At 40.5% G+C, this 27,693-nt stretch overlaps 1 protein-coding gene across 1 annotated transcript in view; it reads left to right on the top strand.

The window, feature by feature from the left end:
• Positions 1-27,228, top strand: part of LOC143286427 (uncharacterized) — a 36,520-nt gene extending 9,292 nt beyond the window's left edge. The window contains exons 6-17 of the mRNA XM_076593991.1: positions 851-1,001; positions 2,473-2,565; positions 3,715-3,846; positions 6,449-6,615; positions 7,238-7,388; positions 8,675-8,911; positions 9,482-9,621; positions 10,604-10,762; positions 11,909-12,439; positions 16,345-17,321; positions 18,041-18,193; positions 21,766-27,228. Of these exons, the coding sequence (XP_076450106.1) occupies positions 851-1,001; positions 2,473-2,565; positions 3,715-3,846; positions 6,449-6,615; positions 7,238-7,388; positions 8,675-8,911; positions 9,482-9,621; positions 10,604-10,762; positions 11,909-12,439; positions 16,345-17,321; positions 18,041-18,193; positions 21,766-21,862 (2,988 nt within the window). The 3' untranslated portion in view covers positions 21,863-27,228. The remainder of the gene's footprint in view (positions 1-850; positions 1,002-2,472; positions 2,566-3,714; positions 3,847-6,448; positions 6,616-7,237; positions 7,389-8,674; positions 8,912-9,481; positions 9,622-10,603; positions 10,763-11,908; positions 12,440-16,344; positions 17,322-18,040; positions 18,194-21,765) is intronic.
• The last annotated feature ends 465 nt before the right edge of the window (positions 27,229-27,693 follow it).

The raw sequence follows: 27,693 nt of genomic DNA on the forward strand, positions 1-27,693 counted from the left end.
TAAACGGAATGTCCATTTTCTGAAAAAAAAAAAGCAAAAAAAAAGCTACCCGTTCATAAACTTAAAGTCAGTCCAAGAGAGCAACGTACTGAATGGCTGTTCCCACCTTCCTCCCTCCCCAACCTTCCTCCACCTCACCCATCCACTCCCACTGGCAGAGCTGTCAGAATCACTGCAGTGCTTTCCCGGTCCCCTCACCACCCTCCCTCCCCTCCTTTCCCTCTTGTACTTTGACTGTGATCTCTCTCTCTCTCTCTTCCCAAGTCTGTCTCTCTCCCCATCTCTCTTGGTGTCTCTCCTCTCACCTCTCACCCCCCAAACCCTTCATCTCACTGTTAAGGTCCTGTTGTGCTGATAAAAAGAAGGAAACCATCATTCTGTAGAATGATATTCATAACTGAAATCAAGTCAACACAAACATGACCTCCTCAGTTTTCCTCCTTTCCTCCTCATCCCCTCACTAGACTACACCCCCACTCACTCCTCTTGCTTCCCCCCACCAGATACCACCTCCCATATCTAAGCAACCTGAAAATGTATCATGTCACAGTAGCTGAAAAATGTCTGTGCTGAATGTAAATTGTAATACTGAAATTATGAAAATGTATCAGTGCCCTGGTAGCTGAAAAATGTCTGTGCTGAATGTAAATTGTAATACTGAAATTATGAAAATGTATCAGTGCCCTAGTAGCTGAAAAATGTCTGTGCTGAAGAAACTGTATCATGCCGCATTATGTGAAAAATGTCTCAACTGAACATAATTCTGAAAAGCTATAATTGCCATAGCAGTTGGAGAAAAATATCTGTGCTGAGTGTTTGAACCTTGGTAAAAGACAAGAGTGTGTTGCAGGGTCCAGTGTCAGAGACGTTGGGCACAGAAGTGAAGGGACCGTTGGTGAGAGACATTCAACACACGAGCCCTGGCTTTCCTGTCTCAGCTCTGTATGACAAGTTCAGAGAGCGACTGGGTGTTGGGCTCACAAAACAGGACGGACTGGCAGGTAGGTTTGCGCAGGGCTCGTACAATGTTATGGAAGTGTGGAAAATTCTTAGGAAAACGAAAGAACCATTTCTGGGGCTGGAAAAGTCTTGGAATTTCAGCAAAACACTTGACCAGTACAAGTCTGCTTGAGCTTTATGCATTAAAAAAAACAAAAAAAAACCCAACAAAAACCCCACAAGCAAACAGAAAGTGGTGAAAATTAAACACCAGTGCCATGGTATCCACTATTCTCTTTTTAGCAATGTCATAAGCGGTATGGCAGATAAATTTTGCAACCAGTTTTGCTTTTAGTCTGGTGTGTAAATTTTTCAATCTGGTGTGGAAAAAGTATTGAATTTTGTTGGGAACCCTGCTTGTGTTAATGTATCTCACACACACACACACACACACACACGCACACACACACATATATATATTGCTGTAAATATATATCTTGCTTTTCCAGAATGTTCACGAGTTCTTAAATTCATGCACCTCTGTTGGTATGTTCATAAATGCCTCATCTTTTTAGTGCAGTCATTCTTAAATCTTGGGTTTTCATATGAAATGCTTGTGACTGAGCTGGGTTTTGTTTGTTTTTTCTTCCTTTCCTGTTCTTTGATTAATTTCTTTTGTGACTGGAGCTGGTATTTTGCCTTGAAGTTGAATGTTACCACACTGCAGAAAATAAATTCAGAAAATGCTTGAAACATTAAGTTGCAGTCCTTCCGACACACGATCATCAGTCAGAACTGTGCTGAAGGAAACAGACTGAGTGGTCCCAGCAACAGTAAACATGAAGAAAGTTGTGCTCAGTGTCTTGGGGAAACCAGTCTGTAACCACCAAGTTGCAGGTTGGATGAGTTTTTAGTCTGGTCCCTTGGAGGAAGTGTGTAACGTTGGAAGACAAAGTGGGTTGTGTGAAGATTACCATTGGCTGATAAAATTTACAACCAATGGCAGGTCAGATTAGAGCTGCATGACAACTCTGTTCGTCACTCTGCCTGTCGAAATGGCCACTCGAAACATTGTCTGCTAGAGAATAATATATTATGATCGGTGTCGGGAGCGTGGCCAATATTTTCGAAAAAACAATACCAATATGTGCAAAAGTATTGCATACCTGGTTGGGCAAGTACAGGAAGGGCTTAGCTTGCCTGGGACAGTTAGGCAACTGTTAATTTTGAGCCCTGATGTTAGAATTGAAATGTGTCAATGACAAATGTGTCGTGGTGTTTGAAATGAAATGTGTCAACTACAAATGTGTCATGGTATTCGGAATGTGTCATCGAGAGGTGTGTCATGGTATTTGAAGTCATTGATAAATTTGTCTGGGTGTTTGAAATGTGTTGTTGACAGATATGTCATGGTGTTTGAAATGTCATTGACAGATATGACCTAGTCGAAATGTGTCATTGATGGATGTGTCCTGGTGTTTGAAATGCGTCATTGACAGCTGTGTCATGGTGTTTGAAATGTGTTATTGACAGATGTGTCTGCCGGTGCCAAGAAGAGAAAGGTGGACCCTGATATTGTCATTGTTGACGATCTGGAAGATGCCTCTGCTGCACAAGGAGACAGAGGTAATGGATTCTTTAGGAACATTTGGTAACATAATGGAAAAAAACAACTTATTTACAAATTTGTTTGACCATAATACGTCGCCATGTTGGTTTACAGTTAAAATAATAGCATAGACTGAATCGGAAGCTGGAAAAGATTTGGATGTTGGATTGGATTAAGTAATGGTCTTGAAATTTTATAGATAGGTGAGAAGTGGTAGGTTAAGAACCCCCCACCCCCCAACCCCTTTCCCTTCCTCCCTCATGCAAGAACATGTTAAAACTGTTCTGTTATTCCTACTGCTGTCTGAACACTCAACCTTGACTGTGTGGGGGAATTCTGATACATGATGATTGTTGGTATTGACTATGAGGACTGACTGTTTTCAGTGTTTAGGAAAGCTTAGTGACGCCCAATTCAGTAATTGACATCAGTGTTGAATATGAGGTTTGTGACTGTGTGGCAAATCTGAGTGACACATTGACATAGTAATTCCTGAGGATTGACTGTGGGAAACATGTGTGATACTTGATTGACGTTAGTGTTGAAGTTGAGGACTGACTGGGTGGCAATCCTGACACATGATTGACATATGTGTTGAATGTTAGGACTGTGGAAATCCTGTTAAATGATTGATGTTGGTGTTGCATATGAGGACTGTCTGTGTGGGAAACCTGTGTGACTCATGATTCATGTTGGTGTTGACTGTGAGGACTGACTGTGGGAAACCTGACTTATGATTTACATTGGTGTTGACTGAAGACTGACTATGGGAAACATGGCACATGATTGACATTGGTGTTGACTGTGAAGACTGGGAAACCTGACACATGATTGACATTGGTGTTGACTGTGAAGACTGACTGGGAAACCTGACACATGATTGACATTGGTGTTGACTGTGAAGACTGACTGGGAAACCTGACACATGATTGACATTGGTGTTGACTGTGAGGACAATGTGGGGAACCTGACACATGATTGACATTGGTGTTGACTGTGAGGACTGAATGTGGGAAACCTGACACATGATTGACATTGGTGTTGACTGTGAGGACAATGTGGGGAACCTGACACATGATTGACATTGGTGTTGACTGTGAGGACTGAATGTGGGAAACCTGACACATGATTGACATTGGTGTTGACTGTGAGGACTGTGACTGCAGACAGCCAGTGGCCAGAGAGACTGCAGCCCAGGTGTGCAGAAGAGATGGTGGGCAACGGGAGCTGTATCCGGCGTCTTCGGTACTGGCTGGAGGAATGGAAGGCTTTGATTCAGCGAGAGGCAAGACTCTCAGGTCAGTCAGAGATTTTGGAGAGAAGTGAAAGCCATTAATTGACCAGCCTTCATGGCGAAGTGGTGAGTGTCGCGGACTGACGGTTGGAAGGATGTGGGTTCGAATCCCTGTGGAGATTGGTTTTTCGGCCCACGGCCAGCTCCTACCCAGAGATGAGTGTGTTATGGGTTTAAATTGGAAGATGAGGACCGCACAGTTTAGTATCATCCACATCACGGATGCGTCTTGGGGTGTGTTGCTCTAATTTCTTTACCATCACTGCAAGTGTTTGTACTTCTCAGGCCCCTTTTACACCAGGATATAGACATGACAGGACATCCATAGCAGCATAGTCATCATTCTTCTTCTCCTTCTTCATCATCAATCTATTAAAGATAAAGTCCCAGATTATGTGCCCTGCTATCATGGTGACCTCAGTTTCGATGCCCCTCCATTTTTGTGTTTTGGATGAGTCCTGTCAAGGTCTTGGATTATCGGCAGATCCATGGGGGACTGTAATTGGAGGGATGCTATAGAGGTCTCCACTCTTGGGGTGATGCCGACAGTCTGGCTCCACAACTAAGCTATTATTGTTGTCAGCAGGGGCATAGTAGGTGGTTTCTGAAATATGTTAATTCAGAATAGGCACTATTAACACCACTGAAGTGACTCAGTATCGGTGCAGGGTTTCCTCTGATGTGTAGCCTCCTGACGACCTAACATCAATGGTTCTTTGTTGACTGCAGATGTAGGGACCGTGACAGATGAACTTGGTTGTGGCTGTGCAGGAGGAATTTGAATGAGTGGTGTAGGACTAGGAGTAATGCCTCTGAAACTGCAGATAATGAGACAACAACAACAACAACAACAAAAAGAAATCCATTAATTACAGACTTCTTAAGATTAACAATATGATTATTTCTTTTATAGATATTCTTGTTACTGGATAAATTATGTATTTTAACTGTCTGAAAAAAAAAATCACAATCCTCATTATTTTATTTTTTTGTATCACTGTTAAACTGGTAACTGTATAAACACACACAACTACTTTTATCCAACAGTGAATCAAGCTAATAACTGATGTATTCAGATCTTTTTCAAAATGTCTCTGCCACGCTTTGTAGACAGGAATATCTGTGTGGTTTTTCAGGTTGTGACAGGGTATTCAGACAGGATAGTGATGAGAATGTCTTTGTATGGTTTGACAGCCTGTGACAGGGTATGTAGACAGGAAAGTGATGAGAATGTCTTTGTATGGTTTGACATCCTGTGACAGGGTATGTAGAGAGGATAGTGATGAGAATGTCTTTGTATGGTTTGACAGCCTGTGACAGGGTATGTAGACCAGAAAGTGATGAGAATGTCTTTGTATGGTTTGACAGCCTGTGACAGGGTATGTAGAGAGGATAGTGATGAGAATGTCTGTGCAGTTTTACAGCCTGTGACAGGACATGTAGACAGGATAGTGATGAGAATGTCTGTGCAGTTTTACAGCCTGTGACAGGGTATGTAGACAGGAAAGTGATGAGAATGTCTATGCAATTTTACAGCCTGTGACAGGACATGTAGACAAGATAGTGATGAGAATGTTGTCTGTGCAGTTTTACAGCCTGTGACAGGGTATGGAGACAGGATAGTGATGAGAATGTCTTTGTATGGTTTGACAGCCTGTGACAGGGTATGTAGACAGGATAGTGATGATAATGTCTTTGTATGGTTTGACAGCCTGTGACAGGACATGTAGACAAGATAGTGATGAGAATGTCTGTGCAGTTTTACAGCCTGTGACAGGACATGTAGACAGGATAGTGATGAGAATGTCTGTGCAGTTTTACAGCCTGTGACAGGGTATGTAGACAGGATAGTGATGAGAATGTCTGTGCAGTTTTACAGCCTGTGACAGGGTATGTAGACAGGAAAGTGATGAGAATGTCTGTGCAGTTTTACAGCCTGTGACAGGACATGTAGACAAGATAGTGATGAGAATGTCTATGCAGTTTTACAGCCTGTGACAGGGTATGTAGACAAGATAGTGATGAGAATGTCTGTGCAGTTTTACAGCCTGTGACAGGACATGTAGACAGGATAGTGATGAGAATGTCTTTGTATGGTTTGACAGCCTGTGACAGGGTATATAGACAGGATAGTGATGAGAATGTCTGTGCAGTTTTACAGCCTGTGACAGGGTATGTAGACAGGATAGTGATGAGAATGTCTGTGCAGTTTTACAGCCTATGACAGGGTATGTAGACAGGATAGTGATGAGAATGTCTGTGCAGTTTTACAGCCTGTGACAGGGTATGTAGATAGGAATATGATGAAAATGTCCATGTGCAGTTTCACAGCCTGCAACAGGGTATGTAGATAGTTATGAAAATGTCTTCCCGTGGTTTGACAGCCTATGACAGGGTATGTAGATAGGAATTATGATGAAAATGTCCATGTGTGACAGGGTGACAGGGTATGTAGACAGGATAGTGATGAGAATGTCTGTATGGTTTGACATCCTGTGAGAGGGGGTATGAAAACAGGATGGGATGATAATGTCCATGTGTGGTTTTACAGCCTGTAACAGGGTATGAAGAGAGGATAGTAAAAATGTCCATGTGTGGTTTTACAGCACGCTCAGCAGCAGGAGTGAAGGAGGACAGTGACTTTGACTACAGCGGGCGTGAGGACAGCGAGGGTGAGGGGGGAGGCCTGTGTAACACCATGATGCTGGTGGGGCCGCATGGCGTGGGAAAAACAGCTGCTGTCTACGCTCTGGCCCAACAGCTCAGCTACAAGGTGTGTTTCATTGTACAGTATTTTTTTTTTATCATTACACATTTCTCTGTTGGAACAGTTTAGCTACAAGGTGTTTCACTGTAGTGCAATAAGGGGGGGGGAAGGTGTCAGAATGTTTAGGTGCTTATCTGCCAGTTGAGTGTCTGTGAAGGTCTGGGCTCGAACCTGGGCTTTGCCCTTTCTCTCAAGTTCAACTGGAAATTTGGATGTGACGATAGACCAAGGTTCCTTCTGCAGCATCCATTTGATGCACAGAAAAAGAACCCACGGCAACAAAAGGGTTGTTGTCTAACAAAATTCTATGGAATTCCACTCTCATGGGTGCACAAATACATACATACATATATACATACATATATACATATATATATATATATATATATATATATATATATATATATATATATATATATATATACACACACACACATATATATATATATATATATATATATATATCTTTTTTTTCCCCTAAGTGCACACTCTACCTTGACCCACTGGTGCAGAATCCTGCAAGGGTCTGATTCGTGTGCTGCCTCCGCCTATACTGAAAACGCGAAAGTAGCTATGGCTAATAAAACATCAAACTTATGTTTTTAGTTATGATGCGTGGTGTGTGCAGGTGTTTGAGGTGAACGCCTCCTCCTCCAGACAGGGCCGGCACATCGTGGCCCAGCTCCAGGAGGCCACTCAGTCCCACCAGGTGGCCCAGAAAAAGGATGGCATCATTCTCAGCCCCCCACCTGTCACACCTGCCTTGTGTTCACAGTCAGGTGTGTGACGTTCAGTTTTATGTCTTTTCACTGAAAGATGGGGGGAAAGACGGGTGTTGGGGCCAAATGGTTAGAGCGCTAGATTCCTGTTCAAGTTTCGGTCCCAGTTTTAGGCGTATTTGGTGGGTTAAGGGTGGAGGTTTTTCTTTTCTCTCAGGTCAACATATGAGCAGACTCGCTAGTGCCTGAACCCTCTTTGTGTGCATTCGCAAGCAGAAGATTACAAGTGCATGGTAAAGAGCATGTAATCCATGTCAGCGTTGGATGGGTAATGGAAATTGGAAAACGCCCAGCATACACCCCTTCAAAAACAAAGTATGGCTGCCCACATGTTGGGGAAAAAATGGACATGTGTAAAAGCCCAGTCATACATACTGGTGAAAGTGGAAAAAAAAAGAATAAAAGAAAGTGGAAGTTGCAGCCCACAAATGCTGAGAAGAATGGGAAAAGATTAGGAAGGAAGCAAGGGGAGTTTTGGAGGGGGGGGGGGGGGGTGTTAATAATTTTCTAAACTGAAAACTCTTAGAACCCACAACAGTTATATATATACCACAGTCAGTTGAATTCTTGAATAACTAATCAGTGATCAATTTTAACCTATAACCATTTTCTTTATATCCAGATTAACTCAGTAACTGAAAAAGTAATTAGTCCTTATGTAAGTGTGTATGTTGGTGTGCCTGTTTTTATTTGAAATTCTGTTGAATTACTTTGTATTAATCATACGTTAATGTAAAATTACAATTTACACACACACACACACACACACACACACACACAACCTTTTGTTGCAAACTGTATGTGGAAGGTGTGTATCAAACTTTCTGTCTGTTTTTTTTGTTTTGTTTTGTTATTATTTTTTGTTTGTTGGTTTTTTGTTGTTTTTTTTTGGGGGGGGGAGGGGGTAGGACGTTTTGAGGCAGATTTTCAAGGAAAGTTGGGGGGGGGGATGGAACTAGCATGGCGGGGACGTCCCAGAACATGCCCCGGGGGACGTTTGCACTAAAATGATCCCAGGGGGATGATTTAGGTCACTGAGAAGACCCCGGGGGACCTATGTGAGGGGGTAACGATTTGGGACATTACACCGGACTCTTTATGATTATTGTATGTGAATTATTGTGATTATTGCTTTCAAGGTTTGCATCAACTAAGCATTTTAAGGTTTGAGTCTTTTATAATCATATTGAATTACTGTGATTCTCGTACATTGTTCATGTAACATACATAACAGGTTGATTATTTATTATTGTCTTCACCTGGCCTTATCCACATTGTGTGAACAGAACCACCTGCAGAGAAGACTGGGAAGAAAGCTGCCAGTGCTGTTCCTAAAGCTTTCGCCAGCTTTTTCAAGAAAGCGGGAAATGCTACTGAAACAAAGACGGCGGCAAGAAGTGGCAGTCCAAAGGCCAGTAAGAAGCAAAAAAAAGACAGTCCCAGAAAGAACAGCAAGAAAAGCAAGGGGACTGCAGAAAGTGAACCCTCCAGGAAAAGGAGGAAAGAAAATGATGAAGTGGAAAGTGAGTAGTTTTCTGGTTTCCTTCCAATTTATTATATGTAAAAAGAATGTGGCATATGTGTTCTCTGTGATCAGTTTTTATTTGATCAACATTTGTTAAACATATCAGCTTTTTATTTAAAATTAAAAAAAAAATTCTGTCTATATTTAAACTGAGGCTGATTGAGATAGAAAGTGTAAGACTGGTAGAGATAAAAAGTACAACACAAGTAAGATGGAATATCCTTAACATGATAAAGATAGAGGTCAAATACAGTGTTGTAAATCATATCACTTTTTCTGTTCTGTCTGTATTCACAGTGTGAACTGATTGAGATAGAAAGAATGAAATTGGCAGAGATAACAAGAAAAAAAGATAAAAAGAACAAGTTCTTTTTGAAGATCACTGCTGTCCAGTTTATGGATGTTTGTTACATTTGTTATTGCATGGAGTGGTTTGGAAAGTTTTGGAAAACTGGTCTGGAATAGGTCTAAAAAAAAGTGATGAAATTTGTTTGGTAACATCTGTGGGAACCCAGACAAATGTTTTATTTTTACCTGCACTCTCATTCTGTCTTTCCTGTGATGCCAGTTGTGAAGGAAGTCCCCAGCCCGAAGAAGCAATGCAGTAAGAAGAAAGGGAAACGGCCTAGAGATGGGAAAGACGGAGAGGAAAGTAACCTGGCTGGTTGCTTGAATCTGACGTCCACTTCTCTCATTCTCTTCGATGAGGTCAGTGAAACAGGTTCTCTCTTCACTCCTTTTCTTGCGACACTCTCATGACTGGTAAATTATCACCTTACATTCTCTGTGTGCACATGCTCACACATGTGTGCATACACCTGTGTACCTGTGCTGACATCCACAAATTATCATGGTCAGACTTGTCATGTACATTGGCGAACAGATGTGAGCAGAAATCTCCCACATTTATTCATAGATTTTATATATAAATGTAAATCAACATTACTTTTACACACAGCAGTTATTTATAACCTGTAAGATTTTTTTGTTGCAGAGCTGTGTAAGATGCCTTGCCCCATTGTGTCAGAATTGTATATGAAAATACCAAAATCTAGTTACATGCACCAGGATTTTGGGCTTCTGGGATTGCTTTTGTGCAGTGGAGCATTTGAAAAGAGAATTTAATGGAAATTAATTATCCCTGATCATTGCACTGGCCTTCCTGTGGAGGTATATACAAATAACTAAAGCTTTCCTGGAAAGAAAAAAAAAGATACACTAGTTGCATAAGCAGCATTGTTGGACCACCAGGGTTCATATAGTTATGGAATTCTGGAGAAGTCTTGGGAAAATGAGAGAACCATTTTCAGGGCTGGAAGAGTATTGGAAACATGTTTCACTCTTCAGGATTTGGAAAAGTTTGAATTTTACTAAAAGCCTTGACCAGTACCATGCAACCTGTAGGACTAGTATTTACAGTAGTAATCACTAGTGGATAGATGTACACAAACTGTGGGACTAGTGTTTACAATTGTGGTGGATACATGTACAAAAACTATACGACTAGTGTTTACAGTTGTGGAAGATACATATACAAAACTGTAGGACTAGTGTTTACAACAGTGGTGGATACAAGTACAAAAACTGTAGGACAAGTGTTTACATAGTGGTAGCTTGTAGGACTGTTGTTTACAACAGTGGTACAAAAACTGAAGGACTAGTGTTTATGTTGTGCTGGCTTGGTGTGCAGGTGGACCTGGTGTTTGAGGAAGACAGTGGGTTCTTACAGACAGTGCAGCACTTCATCCACACCACCAAGATCCCCATCATCCTCACCACCACTGACCCAGCCTTTGACCGACACCTCAGTGCCAGACTGGAAACGCTGGTCTTCAAAAGACCATCTCTGGTAAGTCTCGCTTAACTCACTCCCGATGAATAGTTCTCTCCCTTGCTTTTCCCTACAGACGACCCATTTGTTAGGGTTAGGAAAAAAATCACAAAAAAATACAAAACATAAAGTAACTGAATGAAAATCACTGTACTTGACCCACTGACCCCCCTCCTCACGTTGTGTGAACGCCCACCCCCCTCCCTTTTCACTGCTCTCAGAAGCTGAGTCACTTTCAGTACCTTCTTGCTGGTTGCTTTCTTCACTGCAGATACTTTATTCAACGTCTTCATCATCCTCGTCGATGTCGAAACCTTCAGTTTGAAGCATTTCAATCACTTCAGCAGCGGTAAAAACCGCTGTCATGATCTAGTTTGCTCCAAAATTTCCACTTATTGCCTGTGACGCCATTTTCGATACGTATGCAGATTAGCTTGTCATGTGGGGCCCTGAACTCGCTGGCTCACTGTGGAGTGTGTTGTTACGGAATCTCATGAAGAAACTTTCCGTTCGACCCTTGACATGTTCGCAATGCCTGGTTACCTGCGATTGTTATGCTACCCCATGAGGAAAATGTGGAAGAATTTAATTTTCGAAACTGCTGCAGCATTTCGTTGTCTGGAATGCTACCTTACATCAGGAACACTATAGCGTTCCATCGTCTGGAGTGATTTAATGAAAAAAACAAAGTGTAACTGGTCATCTATGTGGGATTTTTACTCACCCTTTCCCTGCCGCTTCACTAGACCTTGAGTGGTGGTCTGGGTGCTTGTTTTTATTGGTGACACAATGTGTTGTACTGTCATTACAGATGACAGTGTCTTGTACTTTCATTTTGCAGGTGATTTTGCAGGTGACAATGTGATATACTGTCATTTTACAGGTGACAAAATATGTTGTACTGTCATTTTACAGGGGACACAAAGTGCTGTTCTGTCATTTTACTGGTGTTACAAAGTGCTGTTCGGTCATTTTACAGGTGACACAAAGTGCTGTTCTGTCATTTTACTGGTGTTACGAAGTGCTGTTCCGTCATTTTACAGGTGACACAAAGTGCTGTTCTGTCATTTTACTGGTGTTACAAAGTGCTGTACTGCCATTTTACAGCTGACACAATGTGCTGTGCTGTTATCATTGTGGGTTTTTTGTGTGTTTTTTTCCCAGGAGTCAGTGACCACATACCTACAGACGGTGTGCTTGGCAGCGGGGATGCGAACCAGTAGTGATGACCTGAAGTGTGTGGCGGACCTGTGTCAACAAGACCTGCGTCACGGTGTGCTCACCCTCCAGTTCTTGGCATTGTCGGGAGGAGGACGACAGAGGGAGTTGAAGGCTGTAGGTCTGAAACCCTGGGAGCAACACACAAGACCTGAGAAAAAGGGAGACAAGAAACCAGCTGTATCAGCATCACTCTTGACTGCTGCTGGTGGTGGTGGTCAGGACAGTGACAGTGATGGAGATTTTGTTTGTTTGAAACCTCGGCGCAAGAAACTGCGAAGGATTGCAGATGACGATGATGGCGGCAGTACGTTGGCGCCAGTGTCTGTTAGGTCGGAGGTTAGCAAAAACGAGGATGAAGGTTCGGGAGTGGTGCAGGTCTCAGGTGACAGACTGCCAAAGGTTCACCTACATCTGTGTGAAAGCATGCTGGGGGTTTCATGCAATGTGCAGGAGCTTCTCAGTGAATGCATCAAGGTAAGGGTTTGATTCAAAGGTGTTATGTATGTTTGTGTAACTCTGGAATTGCAACTTTTTATTTCTCCTTTCAACAGTGAGAAAATGATTGTAAACAGATGTAGACAGCATGATAGAGCCACAAGTGGAATGCTGAGGTGTAGATTTAGCAGAGGCTGGACATGATGGAAGTACGAGAAAGCAGGGTGAGACATCAAATCGAGATCATGTGTTCAGTTTGCATTATATGCATGTAAAAGAACTAATGGCACAGCCCTGAAATGACTCATATGTGGTTGCTGGGTTGGCTGGGCTATAACTTAAGCAGCATGATTTGACTTAACTGCAACAAGGGAATTGTTGCGAGCAATGTACTCCAGAAAAAATATAGTTTGAGGGAAAAGCGAATACATTGTCCATTCAGATAGGAAATGATGGAGATGCGTGGCACTGCACTGTGGAGATTGACTCTCACTGGGGAGAGTTGTCCAGAAAAATCATGTTAGAACAAGAGAGTAATTTGTATTCCTTTTTTTTTTTTTTTTTTTTTTTATTTTTTTTTAAAGGATCTATTTGTTTTGTTTTGTTACACATTTGACCGATGACATATTTTTTACTCTGTATAGGTTTCCAGCTGCTGTTGCCAGAAATTGCATTGTGAATTCATTGACTTCGCAAATGTCATTCTCTTCCTCTTTCATATTTTGTTGACCTGATGCATTTGTTGTAAAAGCAAGACTTGCAGGTTTATATTCAATTATAGGTGGCTTCATCAGTAGGTTTGGGTTTGCAACTTTTTTACTTAAAAAAAAATATTTACAGTGTTGACAAGATAAACAATCTGCTTAATATTTAGTAAACATACAAATTGAATTTATTTAGTTTTTGGTATTCAGATTGCTTGTGTTAGTTATTTATTATTATTTTTTTATGCCTGTAACTTTTTTGGGTGATTTTTGGAAAGCTCTTATCCCGTGCTTGATACTTATCTTCATGTATTTATTACCCATGGTATTTGATTTATTGCATTGTGTTTGTGATTCTTGTGATTTGAAGTTAGTGTGTGTGACATCCTTGGGGAAGGGGTCGGGGGGTTGTGGCTCTTTCTCTGACACTGGGCCTCACACTTGATAATATATTAATAATAAAAATAATAATAATTATATTTTATTTTTATATAGGGCTGTAATTCAAGTATAAGCAAGATCTAAGCGCTTTACAAATCCAGTACCCGAATTGAAACAAGAAAGCACATAAAAAGTAGTATAAATATATAGAACAGAATCATTAATATTATAAAAACACAATGCACAAAGCCCACAAAGTAACATACTCTCAATACTACAATTATTATACTCTAACACACACACAAAGTAACATACTCTCAATACTACAACTGTTACACTCAACACAAGCTCTTCTCCCATGCTTGATACTTATCTTCATATATTTATTATCCATGGTATTTGATTTATAGCATTGTGTTTGTGTTTCTTGTGATTTAAAGTGTGTGTGTGTGTGTGTGTGTGTGACATTCTTGGGGAAGGGGTCTGGGGGTTGTGGTTCTTTCTCTGACACTGGGCTTTACACTTGATAATATATTAATAATAAAAAAAATATATATATAATTACACTTGATAATATATCCGGCATGAGATTTTTCTGACTATAGTCGGATTTCCGACCGAAAATTGGCTCCAGAGGCCATTTTTGAGATTCGCGTAAATCTGTTTGGAAAATCGGAGGGGTGGAGGGGGGTGTGGGGGGTGAGGTTTTTTTCCGACCCACGAAGGTTGCACAAACATTGTCCGACTGATCGACAAGACAGACCCACAGCGTTTGCTGAAATACCCCATGTTTGGATAAGCGAACCAATTAAGAATAAGTGTTCCGTTGCTCCTCTGTCATCATTCAGCTTATCCGTATTTGGTCGGGATTACAAAACTCGCTCGCAAAGATACCTGATTTCATCAGTTGTCTTCAGTCATTGACAAAATGAGAAAACTCACAAAGGATTAGAGGATTTTTGCAGCAGAGATCGATAAAGGAGTGAATAATAAGTGGAACTGGGTCTGGCAAGATGAGATCGTGAAAACAAAAGTGAAGAATAAAAAAAAATTTTTTACGGGTAGGCGATGTCATTCACAAAATTGACACCGAGGGCAAGGCCAAATGCGATTGGTGTCAGATTGTATGGGTGCAACTCTTCAGTCTTGGCATGGAAACCTGTTTTCACATTTGCATTAAAAACGGAGCGTCCCTTTTCTAGAAGAAGAAAGAAAGAAAGAAAAAGCCGATGGGCTGTTCTGTATCGTTTACCGATGATCTGTCAAAAATGAAAACGGAATGCTCTTTCGAAAGAGTCGTTTGTTGACCCCTTTAGAGGTGATCCAGTGACTTGTCAGAGCACCAAAATCGAAGTCCGAAAGTTTCCTAACGGTCGATTGAAGTTGTCAAAATGCCGATGACAAAAGGCGATCCCTACATGACACGCATTGACCACTGTGAAAAGCATGCACAACCGCACATGCACACACATGTGGTTGATAACACACACACACACACACACACACACACACACACACACACACACCAGTGCACGCGATCTCCATCCCTGTCAAGCCACAAGGGCCATGGGTACATCTGCTTGACCCTCTGTTCATTCAGCTAAAGCTGCCACATTTGCCACTGTATGCACAAGTAACACTGTTTCCATTGAAACCAAAACCGAAACTTTGTAGCAACTTATTGAGGTCAGTGCTATTTCCGACACAGCCGAGGCTTCTGTACAGACAGTTATGGCAAGAGTCAGTGTATTTAGATTTGAGACCTATAGCCGGCCAGATTACCAAAGTTACACACGCACGCATGCACAGACACAGAGCTGAATTGAATGCACACGCGCGCACAAACACACACACACTTTGAAAAAACAACAACACATGAATGCATTCACATATACACATACTACTCTGTTTTTTTATTTTATAATTTATCTCTTTCTTCTTGACACTTGCACATGGGCACATATAATATTATGAGCACTCACACAATCACACAGAACTTGATAATACACACATATTATAAAAACACAATGCACAAAACCCACAAAGTAACATATCTCAATACTACAGCTGTTATACTCCATCACACACACAAAGTAACATACTCTAAATACTACAACTGTTACACTCAACACACACACACACACACACACACACACACACACACACATGATTAAACGGCTGAGATAATAGCAATTCCTACTTATATACATGTAAAAAGAAGCATAATTGTAATTAAAATTTGTATTTCTGGGGGTTGCAATGTGAACTTTGCCATGTGTATTTCAGGTTACAACCTGAATGCCACGTGTGTTTTAGGAGGTCACAACCTGAACTATGCCATGTGTGTTCCAGAAAGTTACAACCTGAACTTTGTTGGTGTACTTCAGAATGCAACAACCTGTATGTTGTTGTGTGTTTCAGGTGGTTACAACCTGAATGTTGCTGAATTTCAGGTCACATCCTGAATGTTACTATGTGTTACTGTGTATTTCAGGAGGTTACAGCCTGAATGCTGCTGAATTAAAGGTCACGACCTGAAGGTTACTATGTGTTACTGTGTATTTCAGGAGGTTACAACCTGAATGCTGCTGAATTAAAGGTCACGACCTGAAGGTTACTATGTGTTACTGTGTATTTCAGGAGGTTACAACCTGAATGTTGCTGTATTTCAGGTCACGACCTGAATGTTACTATGTGTTACTGTGTATTTCAGGAAGTTACAACCTGAATGTTGCTGTATTTCAGGTCACGACCTGAATGTTACTATGTGTTACTGTGTATTTCAGGAGGTTACAGCCTGAATGTTGCTGTATTTCAGGTCACGACCTGAATGTTACTATGTGTTACTGTGTATTTCAGGGGGATAGCAGCAGCTATGCGGACCAGCTGAGGGAGGAGTGGTGGAAGCTGAGGGCTAGGAACCCGGACATCCTGCACGACCATCTACTGCACCTGCTGCCTCTTCCCAACACCGCCTTACCTGCCAGGTGGCACCGTCCCTCCACCCCCCTCCCTCTCCCAGTGAAAAGGATAAGAATCCGCTCTGACATCTTTGACAGTGAAGGCTCAGATGATGATGACAGCAGTCAGACAACTGTCTCCGTGAAAACTGCAAGGGGAAAGGACAACCAGGAGAATGGGGAACAAGAAGCCACATGTTTTGAAGATGGTGAGCAGGTCGTACTTTTGAAGGTTGGGGTGGAGGCCAGTGTTGACATGTCAGCTGAAAACGTCACCACAAAGATTGAAAAGGAAAGTGGGTCCAGGACAGTAGCAGTGTGTGAAGAAAGTGGCAGTGCAGAACCCATGGACGTGGACAACACTCTGGTGTCTGGGGATGGTGGGGTGGAGACCTCTTCTGCGCAGTCATCTAAAGAGTCAAAAACTGAACCTGAAACCTCCATAAAAGTATCCTGTGACGAAAACCACATGCCCAAACCCAGTTTGAGGGGATCAAAGGAATGCACTGATCACGGCCTGGGCAGCAAACTGCTGAGCAGTTTTGCCAGGTACTATGAGTCCTTGTCCTCTGTGGACGTGGGTCTGAGTAGTTCTTTAGACCACCCCCATTCTTCGTGTGTCAGAGGCAGGTGCATCACACAGCCAGGTATTGAAGATGTGGCTGCTGTGGAGCAGGAGAGAAACTGGCGTCAGTGGCCCCAGGATGTGGCGACAGAGGTGGAGGTACGCTCCAGCAGGTGTTTGTGGCGGCAGGTTTCTGCCCAGGTGTCGTCATGGAGAGAGGACAGCCGTTCAGACAAGTTACCTGAAGACTGCAGTCTACCTATCTCCTCCTCTTCCACTCCAGTCTTTGGGAAGGCTTTTCCCCACCTCAGGTTGGTGCTTCCATGTTCGTTTTCATTGTTTTTTTTAGTGTGTTGTGATTTACTGTCCCCTTTCTCCTCACTTTCTTCTGAACAAATGCCAATAATTCTTCTCACAGTTTAGAACAGTTGATATTCAATGTTTGTTTCAACTTTTTTGTCATACGATTTGAAATGATTTATAACTTCAGAAACATGACTGACATTTAGATATAAATTGTTCTGTCTTATTTGAGTATGTTCCATGCTTGTATTCATTTAAACATCCATTTGCTATGGACTTACCAAATCTTGTGTCAAAACCACTTTTTGAAGGTTAGAAAAATTTTTGTTTGTTTGTTTTTCTTTCTGTGTGAGAATAGATTTTAGAATCTGTCATAGGCACACACATCACTCCCACACTGTGGTTCTTACTAAATCTTTGGCTTTTTTAATTGTACAGCTGAATGGTAGATTTATTGGTTATCATGACAGTTTGCTGTAGAGTCCATGTTGAAAATGACATGTTCCTTTAGTTTTAGGCGACTTTTTAACCTGGGATAGGCTCTCAAGGCCTGATAGCATGTTGGGTTTATGTGAAGGTCAGGCAACTGCTGCTTTTAGAAACTGTTAATATTTTTTTTCTTTTTGATATGCAGATGTACAGCATATATTAATGTGATACGGCTCTTTCGGCATGCTCTGATACCTCCTTGAAACTGAAACTGATGCTGACATGACACGATTTCCAGGGTTCCAGAGCCATACAGCAGGGTGATCACAGACGTGATGGATAACCTGCCATTTCACATCGGTGCCAACGCCATTACTTTGGATTATCTCCCAATGCTACGATGCATCAGCCAATCAGAACGCTGTCGTCAGATTGCTAAAACAAAGCGCAGGTATGCAGTTAACATAGTGCTTGAGAAATCTGCCATACTGTTGAGTTTTGAGGATGTGGTTAGACTTTTTCTTGATATGATAAGGTTTGAAATATGAACAAATTGATTCAGTGTTCAGATCATTTTCTCATAAACAGTTGATACTTTTGATTTACACTTTGTACCCTTTGTACTGATTTATCTGTAACACCCATTTGCTTCCCTTTGACCAGTGAGCACTTTGTTTTGCTTTCTCAGTTAACTGAAATTTTCAAGGGGATTGAGCATGTTTTTGATAACGTGTGTATAATTTCTTGGAAGTATGACTAAAGCAGTGCACTCAGCTGTTGTAGGGCTGCAGCTGCACTAATGGGGTTACAAAGTGTAATTAATAACTGAATGCTGTTGTAGTGTTATGTGTAAGAAAAGAAAGGATAGATCAGATGTTCTGCACAATGTATTCTCTCAGCTCAGTATCAGTTTCTCAGCCAGGTCAGAGCATGGAGTAAGATGGAAAAGAACTTGGAAAATTGAAAGGGTTGTTGAAACAGTATGGTATGAGCTTTGTATGATTCAGGTACTGTGATATATATATATATATATATATATATATATATATATATATATATATATATATATATTGTGTTGTGTGTGATGTTTTTGAGTATGTAAATAAAATAGTGATTGAGTGTACTGTAAGGATGGATGTCTGTAAAGTTGTCATTTTAGTGTTTATTTTACCTGTCAGTTTTTGCATTGTGCAGCGTAGTCAAACATGTTTAACATGGAAAGGCACTTTTCACTTTTAAACATCAGGGAATGAATCTTCAAGTACATATATGCATTTAGGATGTGTTTGTGCTTCCAGGTCCACTGAACCCATAGGATTGTGGGATCTGTAGTGAACACAGTTGATCTTTGGTGTATTTCATATGTACATTGTGGCAAAATTAAGACACTTGTAGATCTGCACAAGCATTGATTGTGAAACTGGAATTGTGGATTCCATCTGTATTATGATATACCAAGCATTGCTGGGATTTTTGCCATGCAGGGATGAAAAATGTCCAACTTCTTCGCAACTCACAACTGTCCCCAAATGAAAACCACTTACAGGAAAGTGTGACCTCTGGACTGTGAAACTGATTGGTGCGTCCTGTCATCCTCATGGTGTCCAGTTCTGTACTGATCTCTGTAAATTGTGTTTCTTGCTTAAGCGGGAGTTCATGGACATCACCGCTTTTTGACACAAATCTCATGCTGAAATGAGTAGACAGAAAGTGCTTAGTTATTGATGTGATGATGAATCATAATGCTTTTTTCAGTCCATCTGCAGTGTGATGTTTGGTTTCACTTTCTGGGAATGGGATGGGAATTACTTTGTCTTGCTCATGATGATGGGTCTGATTATCAGTTTTGTGCGTTCCAGGTTCCATCACCATATTGACAACATGGATTTGATGATGAAAGTTTTGTGTGTGTTCCAGGTCCTATCACCATTGACAACATGGATTTGATGATGAGAGTTTTGTGTGTGTTCCAGGTTCCATCACCATATTGACAACATGGATTTGATGATGAGAGTTTTGTGTGTTCCAGGTCCTATCACCATATTGACAACATGGATTTGATGATGAGAGTTTTGTGTGTGTTCCAGGTCCTATCACCATATTGACAACATGGATTTGATGATGAGAGTTTTGTGTGTGTTCCAGGTCCTATCACCATATTGACAACATGGATGTGATGATGAGAGTTTATAAAGTGTGTTCCAGATCCTATCACCATATTGACAACATGGATTTGATGATGAGAGTTTTGTGTGTGTACCAGGTCCTATCACCATATTGACAACATGGATTTGATGATGAGAGTTTTGTGTGTTCCAGGTCCTATCACCATATTGACAACATGGATTTGATGATGAGAGTTTTGTGTGTTCCAGGTCCTATCACCATATTGACAACATGGATTTGATGATGAGAGTTTTGTGTGTTCCAGGTTCCATCACCATATTGACAACATGGATTTGATGATGAGAGTTTTGTGTGTGTTCCAGGTCCTATCACCATATTGACATCATGGATTTGATGATGAGAGTTTTGTGTGTGTTCCAGGTCCTATCACCATATTGACAACATGGATTTGATGATGAGAGTTTTGTGTGTTCCAGGTCCTATCACCATATTGACAACATGGATTTGATGATGAGAGTTTTGTGTGTGTTCCAGGTCCTATCACCATATTGACAACATGGATTTGATGATGAGAGTTTTGTGTGTGTTCCAGGTCCTATCACTATATTGACATCATGGATTTGATGATGAGAGTTTTGTGTGTGTTCCAGGTCCTATCACCATATTGACAACATGGATTTGATGATGAGAGTTTTGTGTGTTCCAGGTCCTATCACCATATTGACAACATGGATTTGATAATGAAAGTTTTGTGTGTGTTCCAGGTCCTATCACCATATTGACAACATGGATTTGATGATGAGAGTTTTGTGTGTGTTCCAGGTCCTATCACCATATTGACAACATGGATGTAATGGTGAGAGTTTTGTGTGTGTACCAGGTCCTATCACCATATTGACAACATGGATTTGATGATGAGAGTTTTGTGTGTTCCAGGTCCTATCACCATATTGACAACATGGATTTGATGATGAGAGTTTTGTGTGTTCCAGGTCCTATCACCATATTGACAACATGGATTTGATGATGAGAGTTTTGTGTGTTCCAGGTTCCATCACCATATTGACAACATGGATTTGATGATGAGAGTTTTGTGTGTGTTCCAGGTCCTATCACCATATTGACATCATGGATTTGATGATGAGAGTTTTGTGTGTGTTCCAGGTCCTATCACCATATTGACAACATGGATTTGATGATGAGAGTTTTGTGTGTTCCAGGTCCTATCACCATATTGACAACATGGATTTGATGATGAGTTTTGTGTGTGTTCCAGGTCCTATCACCATATTGACAACATGGATTTGATGATGAGAGTTTTGTGTGTGTTCCAGGTCCTATCACTATATTGACATCATGGATTTGATGATGAGAGTTTTGTGTGTGTTCCAGGTTCCATCACCATATTGACAACATGGATTTGATGATGAAAGTTTTGTGTGTGTTCCAGGTCCTATCACTATATTGACATCATGGATTTGATGATGAGAGTTTTGTGTGTGTTCCAGGTTCCATCACCATATTGACAACATGGATTTGATGATGAGAGTTTTGTGTGTGTTCCAGGTTCCATCACCATATTGACAACATGGATTTGATGATGAAAGTTTTGTGTGTGTTCCAGGTCCTATCACCATATTGACAACATGGATGTAATGGTGAGAGTTATGTGTGTGTTCCAGATCCTATCACCATATTGACAACATGGATGTGATGGTGAGAGTTTTGTGTGTGTTCCAGGTTAACCACTCCGACAACATGGATGTGATTATCAGATTTGTGTGTGTTCCAGGTTAGCCAGTTAGACAACATGGATCTGATTATCAGATTTGTGTGTGTTCCAGGTTAGCCAGTTAGACAATATGGATCTGACTATCAGATTTGTGTGTGTTCCAGGTTCCACCACCACTTTGACAGCATAGGTCTGGGTCTTGGTCAGTCCACAGTGGCTGCTCTGTCTGCCGACTTCCCAGCACAACAGCAAGATGCTTGAGAGTCCACTGGAACTGTTGTACAGTACCTCTAAGTTATTCACACCCATTTATCTTCATGGGCATGTTGTTAAATGTGATGATATTTAATATAATTTGTACATAAAAAAAAAATCTTTGCCATGTGTATCATGAACTGTTGCTGTACTCTTTTCTTCAAAAGCAAGCATTCGGTTTGTTGTGTATTTTGTGCTATTATAGCACAATTGTAGAGTGATGTGGTATGTTACACAACTGTGTCTAATAGGATTCTAAAACTGCACTTTCAGACTTTTTGGCAATGTCTTTAGTAAGTCATATATCATGAGTTCATTGCAGTCTGATCACTCATTGATGGAAATGTAGTTTGACTGTCAGCCAAGGCTTTACTTCTGATGCTGTTGCTTTTGTAGAGAAGTTCATTTTAGTCCCTAGGAACAGTCATAGTGGCTGATGAAATTCAGGAGAGCTGACAGCAATACACTTTCCTGGGACAGGAACGCAGAATTTGGGAATTTGGGAAAAATCTTTATGTACATTTCACTTATGTTGGAGGTGATGAAGACACTGTTGTGGGGCTCCATTGAGCCTTGATAATAAGTTTGGGACTGTTTCACAAGGCTGTACTCTATAGGGTAAAGTGATCTAATCCAGACCGTTATTTCGTTGATCTAAACCTGACCAATGTACACAGTCACCTTGTTACTGTGCTTGGCAGTGCTGATCTATTCACGGCAGCAGCTCAGGGAATCCTTGTTCATCCCAGTCCTAATTTTTACACCCTGCACACACACATTTACAACAGGGGAGTGGAACAACATGCCTGATGACGTCATCAAGTCATCTGGCTTCAGGCAAACGGCCCAGAGCCATCACCACTAGTCCTACTCCTGTGCAGAACCCCCCTCTCACCTTCCTGTTGCAGTTGCAGTCATTGTTGGCACCATATCCAGATCAACATATCGAGAACTCTGGTCGGCATTAGATCAACATGGTTGGGTTTAGATCAGGCTTGTTGGATTTAGATAAAGCACACCGTTTTTCAAGGGCTTCTGCGGAAAAAAAAAAAGCACACAGAAACATGACAGGCATTGATATCAATCACAGTATTACGAAAGTTATTGACTGCAAGCCAAATGGGTATGCTGTCAGTTTACAGTAATGCCTTGAGAACGAAAGTGAGTGACTGAATTGGTTTGGATTAGATCACTTTACCCTAATATATCAGTTTTAGTCAGGCTGAGTGAAACCTCCCATGTTGGACAGGAAATATGAGCAACACTCCCAAAGACACATCCATGAAGTGGATGACTCATGACTGAGTGCCAGTCTTCCCTATGAGCTCGTAGCACACTGAACTATGAATAGGAGCTGGCCATGGGCTGAAAAAACTCCTCTGATGGGGCTCGAACCCACGTTCTCCCAGTCATCATTCTGGGACGCTAACCACTTTGCCATGGCAGCTAATGACTGCTATACACTTACCCTGGGATAAATTGTGCAAGATTTGATGCGCAGTTTGATTGGTTGGACACTTTGTCATGTCATATGAGAAACGGAATAAACAGACCCAAGATGTTGGAATTCATACAGCAATTCCTGAATGTGGATCAAATTTAGCTTAGCTTTTCAGCCTCTTTTAAATACTATTCAACAGATAGATCAGTCACATTTGTGTTTCATTATCATAGGATAGGACCAGTTCCTGTGTTCTGAGATTCATATTGTACATGCATGTGTTATCAAGTGTTTGATCATTCACTGTGTGAGTGTAAAATGAACACTGATGGCAAGCTTTCTGTGATGAAGCGACAGTTTTTTTTTTGTCCATCAGTGTCCAGGCAGCGCAAACAGTGTTAGTAGGTTTCTCAAGTTGTGCAGAAAATACTGCAGGGTTCTGCAGGTTTAGTTTGATTCAATAATTGAATAATTATTTACAGATTGGATAACACTGTTTGTCTTGAAGATTGTATTTTGTTAAATTCAAACTTTCCACAGGAGTGCAGATTTTCAGTGAATAAAGTTATCAATGGAATAATGATTTCAAAAAAAGGAAAAGAGAGAACAACAAAGTTCAAAAACGTACTGATGAAAAAACAAAATAGTTGATGTTTTTGATTTTGATAATTTTGTGGACAAAATATTTTTTTTTTATTTTGGTGCAGAATTAACAAGATCAAACCAGTTTTGCATGTATTCATTACTGAATTAGAAAAAAAAGCAAACAATAGAAAAATGCATCTAATGGAAATACATTATCATGATAATGGTTTGTTTTTTTTAAAGTAAATATAAATTGCTACCCTATTTACATTTAGTGATGGAATAACAAAATGATTTTTTTTAAAAGTAAATATAAATTGCTACCCTATTTACATTTAGTGATGGAATAACGTTAAATTAGGTGTTGTTTTTGTTCTTTTATTTTTGTATAGATATTGAGAAGTCATAGATCAATCAGTTGGCACTGTACTTGTAATTAAAGAACAGAGTTTTTTTTATGCAAATGGAGAAACATACACTGGGTCTATTGGTCTAGTATAATTATGATGTTCCTTGTGATCTATGAAACTTGGCTGTCATTGTAGACTGTGAATCAAGAACTGAAGTGTCATGTTCTGTATGTTATTCTAAGTTTATATTTGTGTTGTTTGTTTGTGTGTTAAAGTACTCTTGCAGAGTGTTGTGGTATTGTAAATGTAATGCAGTCACCAAATGTCATAAATTAACAATCATTATGATATATTGCTTTGACATGTAGGTTGGAGATGTCATGGTGATGATGTTTAAGAGAAAATATAACCACCTGTGCAAGGGAAAAAAGGTTAAAAGTGAAACATAAAAGGACTTAATGGTCTAAGTGATTTTAAACACGATATGCAGTGATGGTGGTGTTCAGGGAAGTCACTCTAAATTGGCAGCTAGTCTCCTCTTACCCCTCCCCTTACCCTCTCACCCACCCCCATGATACTATCCCCATACTTCTTGTAAGACCAGAAACAAAATATGTAGACACCAAAGTGATAAATGCATGAAAACGGATTGTGTGTAGAAAATGTTTATTAAGAATTCATACATGTATCTATTTTGGATAGTCTGCAGTGCACACAGTTTCCTCAAATGAGTGTTTACTCACTGTGAGAAGTGGATTTGGTGATTCTGGAACTAAAGGAATTTTTTTTTTAAAGATAGAAACATGAGCTTGAAATTGTACAGATTGTTTTTTGTGAAGAAGAATAAATGTAATGTGTGAATAAATATGGAATTCTTTGTGGTTTCTGATGCTTTAAAAAAAATATTTAAAAAAAAATTATATAATTACTCTTCTTGTAGCATTTCTTACATATTAACCTTTATGTATATTTTGCCAGTGGTTTGGAACTTGTAACCAATTCTTCCTAGAAAAAAAGAAAAGAAAAAAAAGAGTAAAATGTGCAGTGTCTGTTGAAGTTAATCTCCACAGCTGTCACCCCCAAGAAAGCTGTGATTGTGTGAGTTACTTGGCTTTGGTTGTACGAGTTCAAATCAAATAATGTTGCATATCACCCAGCCGACAGTGAAGGGACCATGTCAGGGCTGAACACCCATCAGTTTCTAAAACCAGTCAAAGAGAACCCATGATATTGTTAAAAGGTTCACAAAGGTAGTGTTAAAAAGACCAATTCAGCCCTGTCTTGCATAGTCCATATGGAATTAAAATCAAATTAAAACATTGAAAATGTATGAAAAAATTAAAAGTTCATTTCCAAAAACATGTTTCAGTACATGTAAATTTAGATCAAGTTAATCCAGTGATTTCCTCCAGGAACTGAAAAAAAGTGTCCTGGGGTCCAGTTTATGGGGTCTGGCTTTTCATACGACAGGAGTAAAGCAAAACGTTTGGGTTTTAAATGTCAGGACTTTCGCTGCATCATAGTATTCATGAGCTGGGTGGGGAGAGTTGACAACAGACGATTCGACCACTCACAAATAATTCTTGGCAGACACCTTTGATCTAATTAAGAAAGGGTTTTCCTGATTAAGTGTCCCTTTGTGCATGTGGATATTTGTCAGCGGCTGCATGGAGTGTTATCAAAGGTGAATTTTTCTGCAGAATTTTTGCAAGGGCCAACCCTTTTGTTACTGTGGATTCTTTCACTTGGGCTCGGTATACGGTCTCATCTGAAAGACTAACACCCAGATCACTACTCATGGTCTGTTTTAGGGGGGAGCAAAATATTGATCCCTATAGGACTCCCAACCTGTGGACACTTACTACCTAATTAGGTACATTTACCACAAGGCTATGACTATATGTGTTGTAATGAATCGGGCACTATTTGGCATGGTAACAGTCTGAAGCACATGCAGCTGTCTGCAACATGGTCCAGTGGACAGAGCATTGTCCTTCAACCCAAGGTTCATGGTTCAGGTCTCAATAGCATCTAGGGGTGGAGATGTTTCCAGTCTTCTTAATCAACTTTTGATGTGTGCAAAGCAGTAAGTGCTACAACACCCCTTGTGTGTATCTACACACTCATCAAGTACATGCTGTAACGTGAAACCCATGAAAATACCACAATAATGAAAAGATGAACAGATTAAAAAAATTCAGTTGGTATTGACTTTTTTTTCGAAGATGAATGATGTAATGTGAAAAATGACAATATGAAGTAAATTGTTCATGCAACATACACTACCCTTTCTCTCTCAGTGCTTTCGAGTGCTTGTTTGTGTATATGTCTGTCTGTTGCACACTTATAGAGCAAGTTCCACACACTCGGCCAAGTGCAGAAAAGACGATGAGACATCAAGGCACCATCCCATGTTTTACTCCAATACATTCAGTCTGTCAGGATAGTTATCTGTAGTTTTGTGGCACCAGAATTTCTCATGTCTCTTCCTGATAGTCTACTGGATGTGAGGATCTGTGGAATTGCTGTGCAAAGCATGTCAGCATTGTTAGTCCTCTCTGGTTGAAGTGTTTCACCACCATCATATCTTTCTGTCTGTTTGTCAGAGTCCTTGTACATGTCTGGGTCAGGGTATCTGAGGCTGTATGTGTATTTGTTGAATCTTTTTTGTTGTCCTGTTTCATGGACTTACTGTGCCCTCACACATTTCTGACAGTATGACATTTTTTTATGTTTGACATTTTACATATGGTCCCTGATGAAATAATGAATTTGGTTTGTTGTACTTTCAAATGTTTCGGTTTCATTTAGATGGTTTTGACACAGTACACATCTCGATGTCTTGCATGATTTGCAGCATCCATTTTCTGTCATTTGTACTGTATGATCTTCATTCCTGTTTGGCTTGTCTCCCTGCTGCTCCTCTCTCATGACCACATAGTGTCTGTCTTAGACACCTGTTCTGTCTCATCATCTTCTTCCAGATTTTGTAAGCCTTATTTGTGTTTGTTGAAAAAGGTAAGTATAAATAAAACATACACAGCATCATCCATATGCAGATATGCCAACCTCAAAGTGAAGAACCTATGAGTGGCGAATTCACCAACACAAAGTGACTGACATTTCTAGTTAACTTTTATTTCATTAATACCATAGCTTTTCTTTCTATTTCTCTGTGGGTGTTGGATAAGTCCTGACGGAAACCATATAGGACCTGCTCAGAATGTTCAAGGTCAGTCTGTCTTGATGTTGGCACACACAGCGAACACAATCAGTGTGAAGTGTACAGCCATGATGGAGTGAACATGGGGGACTCATCAAAATATTCTTGCCAGCATCTTTTAAAGCAGTCATCATTTTTTTCATTGGCATTGGGCTCACAGAAGACATGTCTCAAATTAAGGTGGCTTTCTTGCAAACTCAGTAGGAGTTGAAAACCGAAGTGGAAGTCAGCCAGTCAA

The sequence above is a fragment of the Babylonia areolata genome, chromosome 1, assembly GCF_041734735.1.
Source record: "Babylonia areolata isolate BAREFJ2019XMU chromosome 1, ASM4173473v1, whole genome shotgun sequence".
Classification (NCBI taxonomy): Eukaryota; Metazoa; Mollusca; class Gastropoda; order Neogastropoda; family Buccinidae; genus Babylonia; species Babylonia areolata.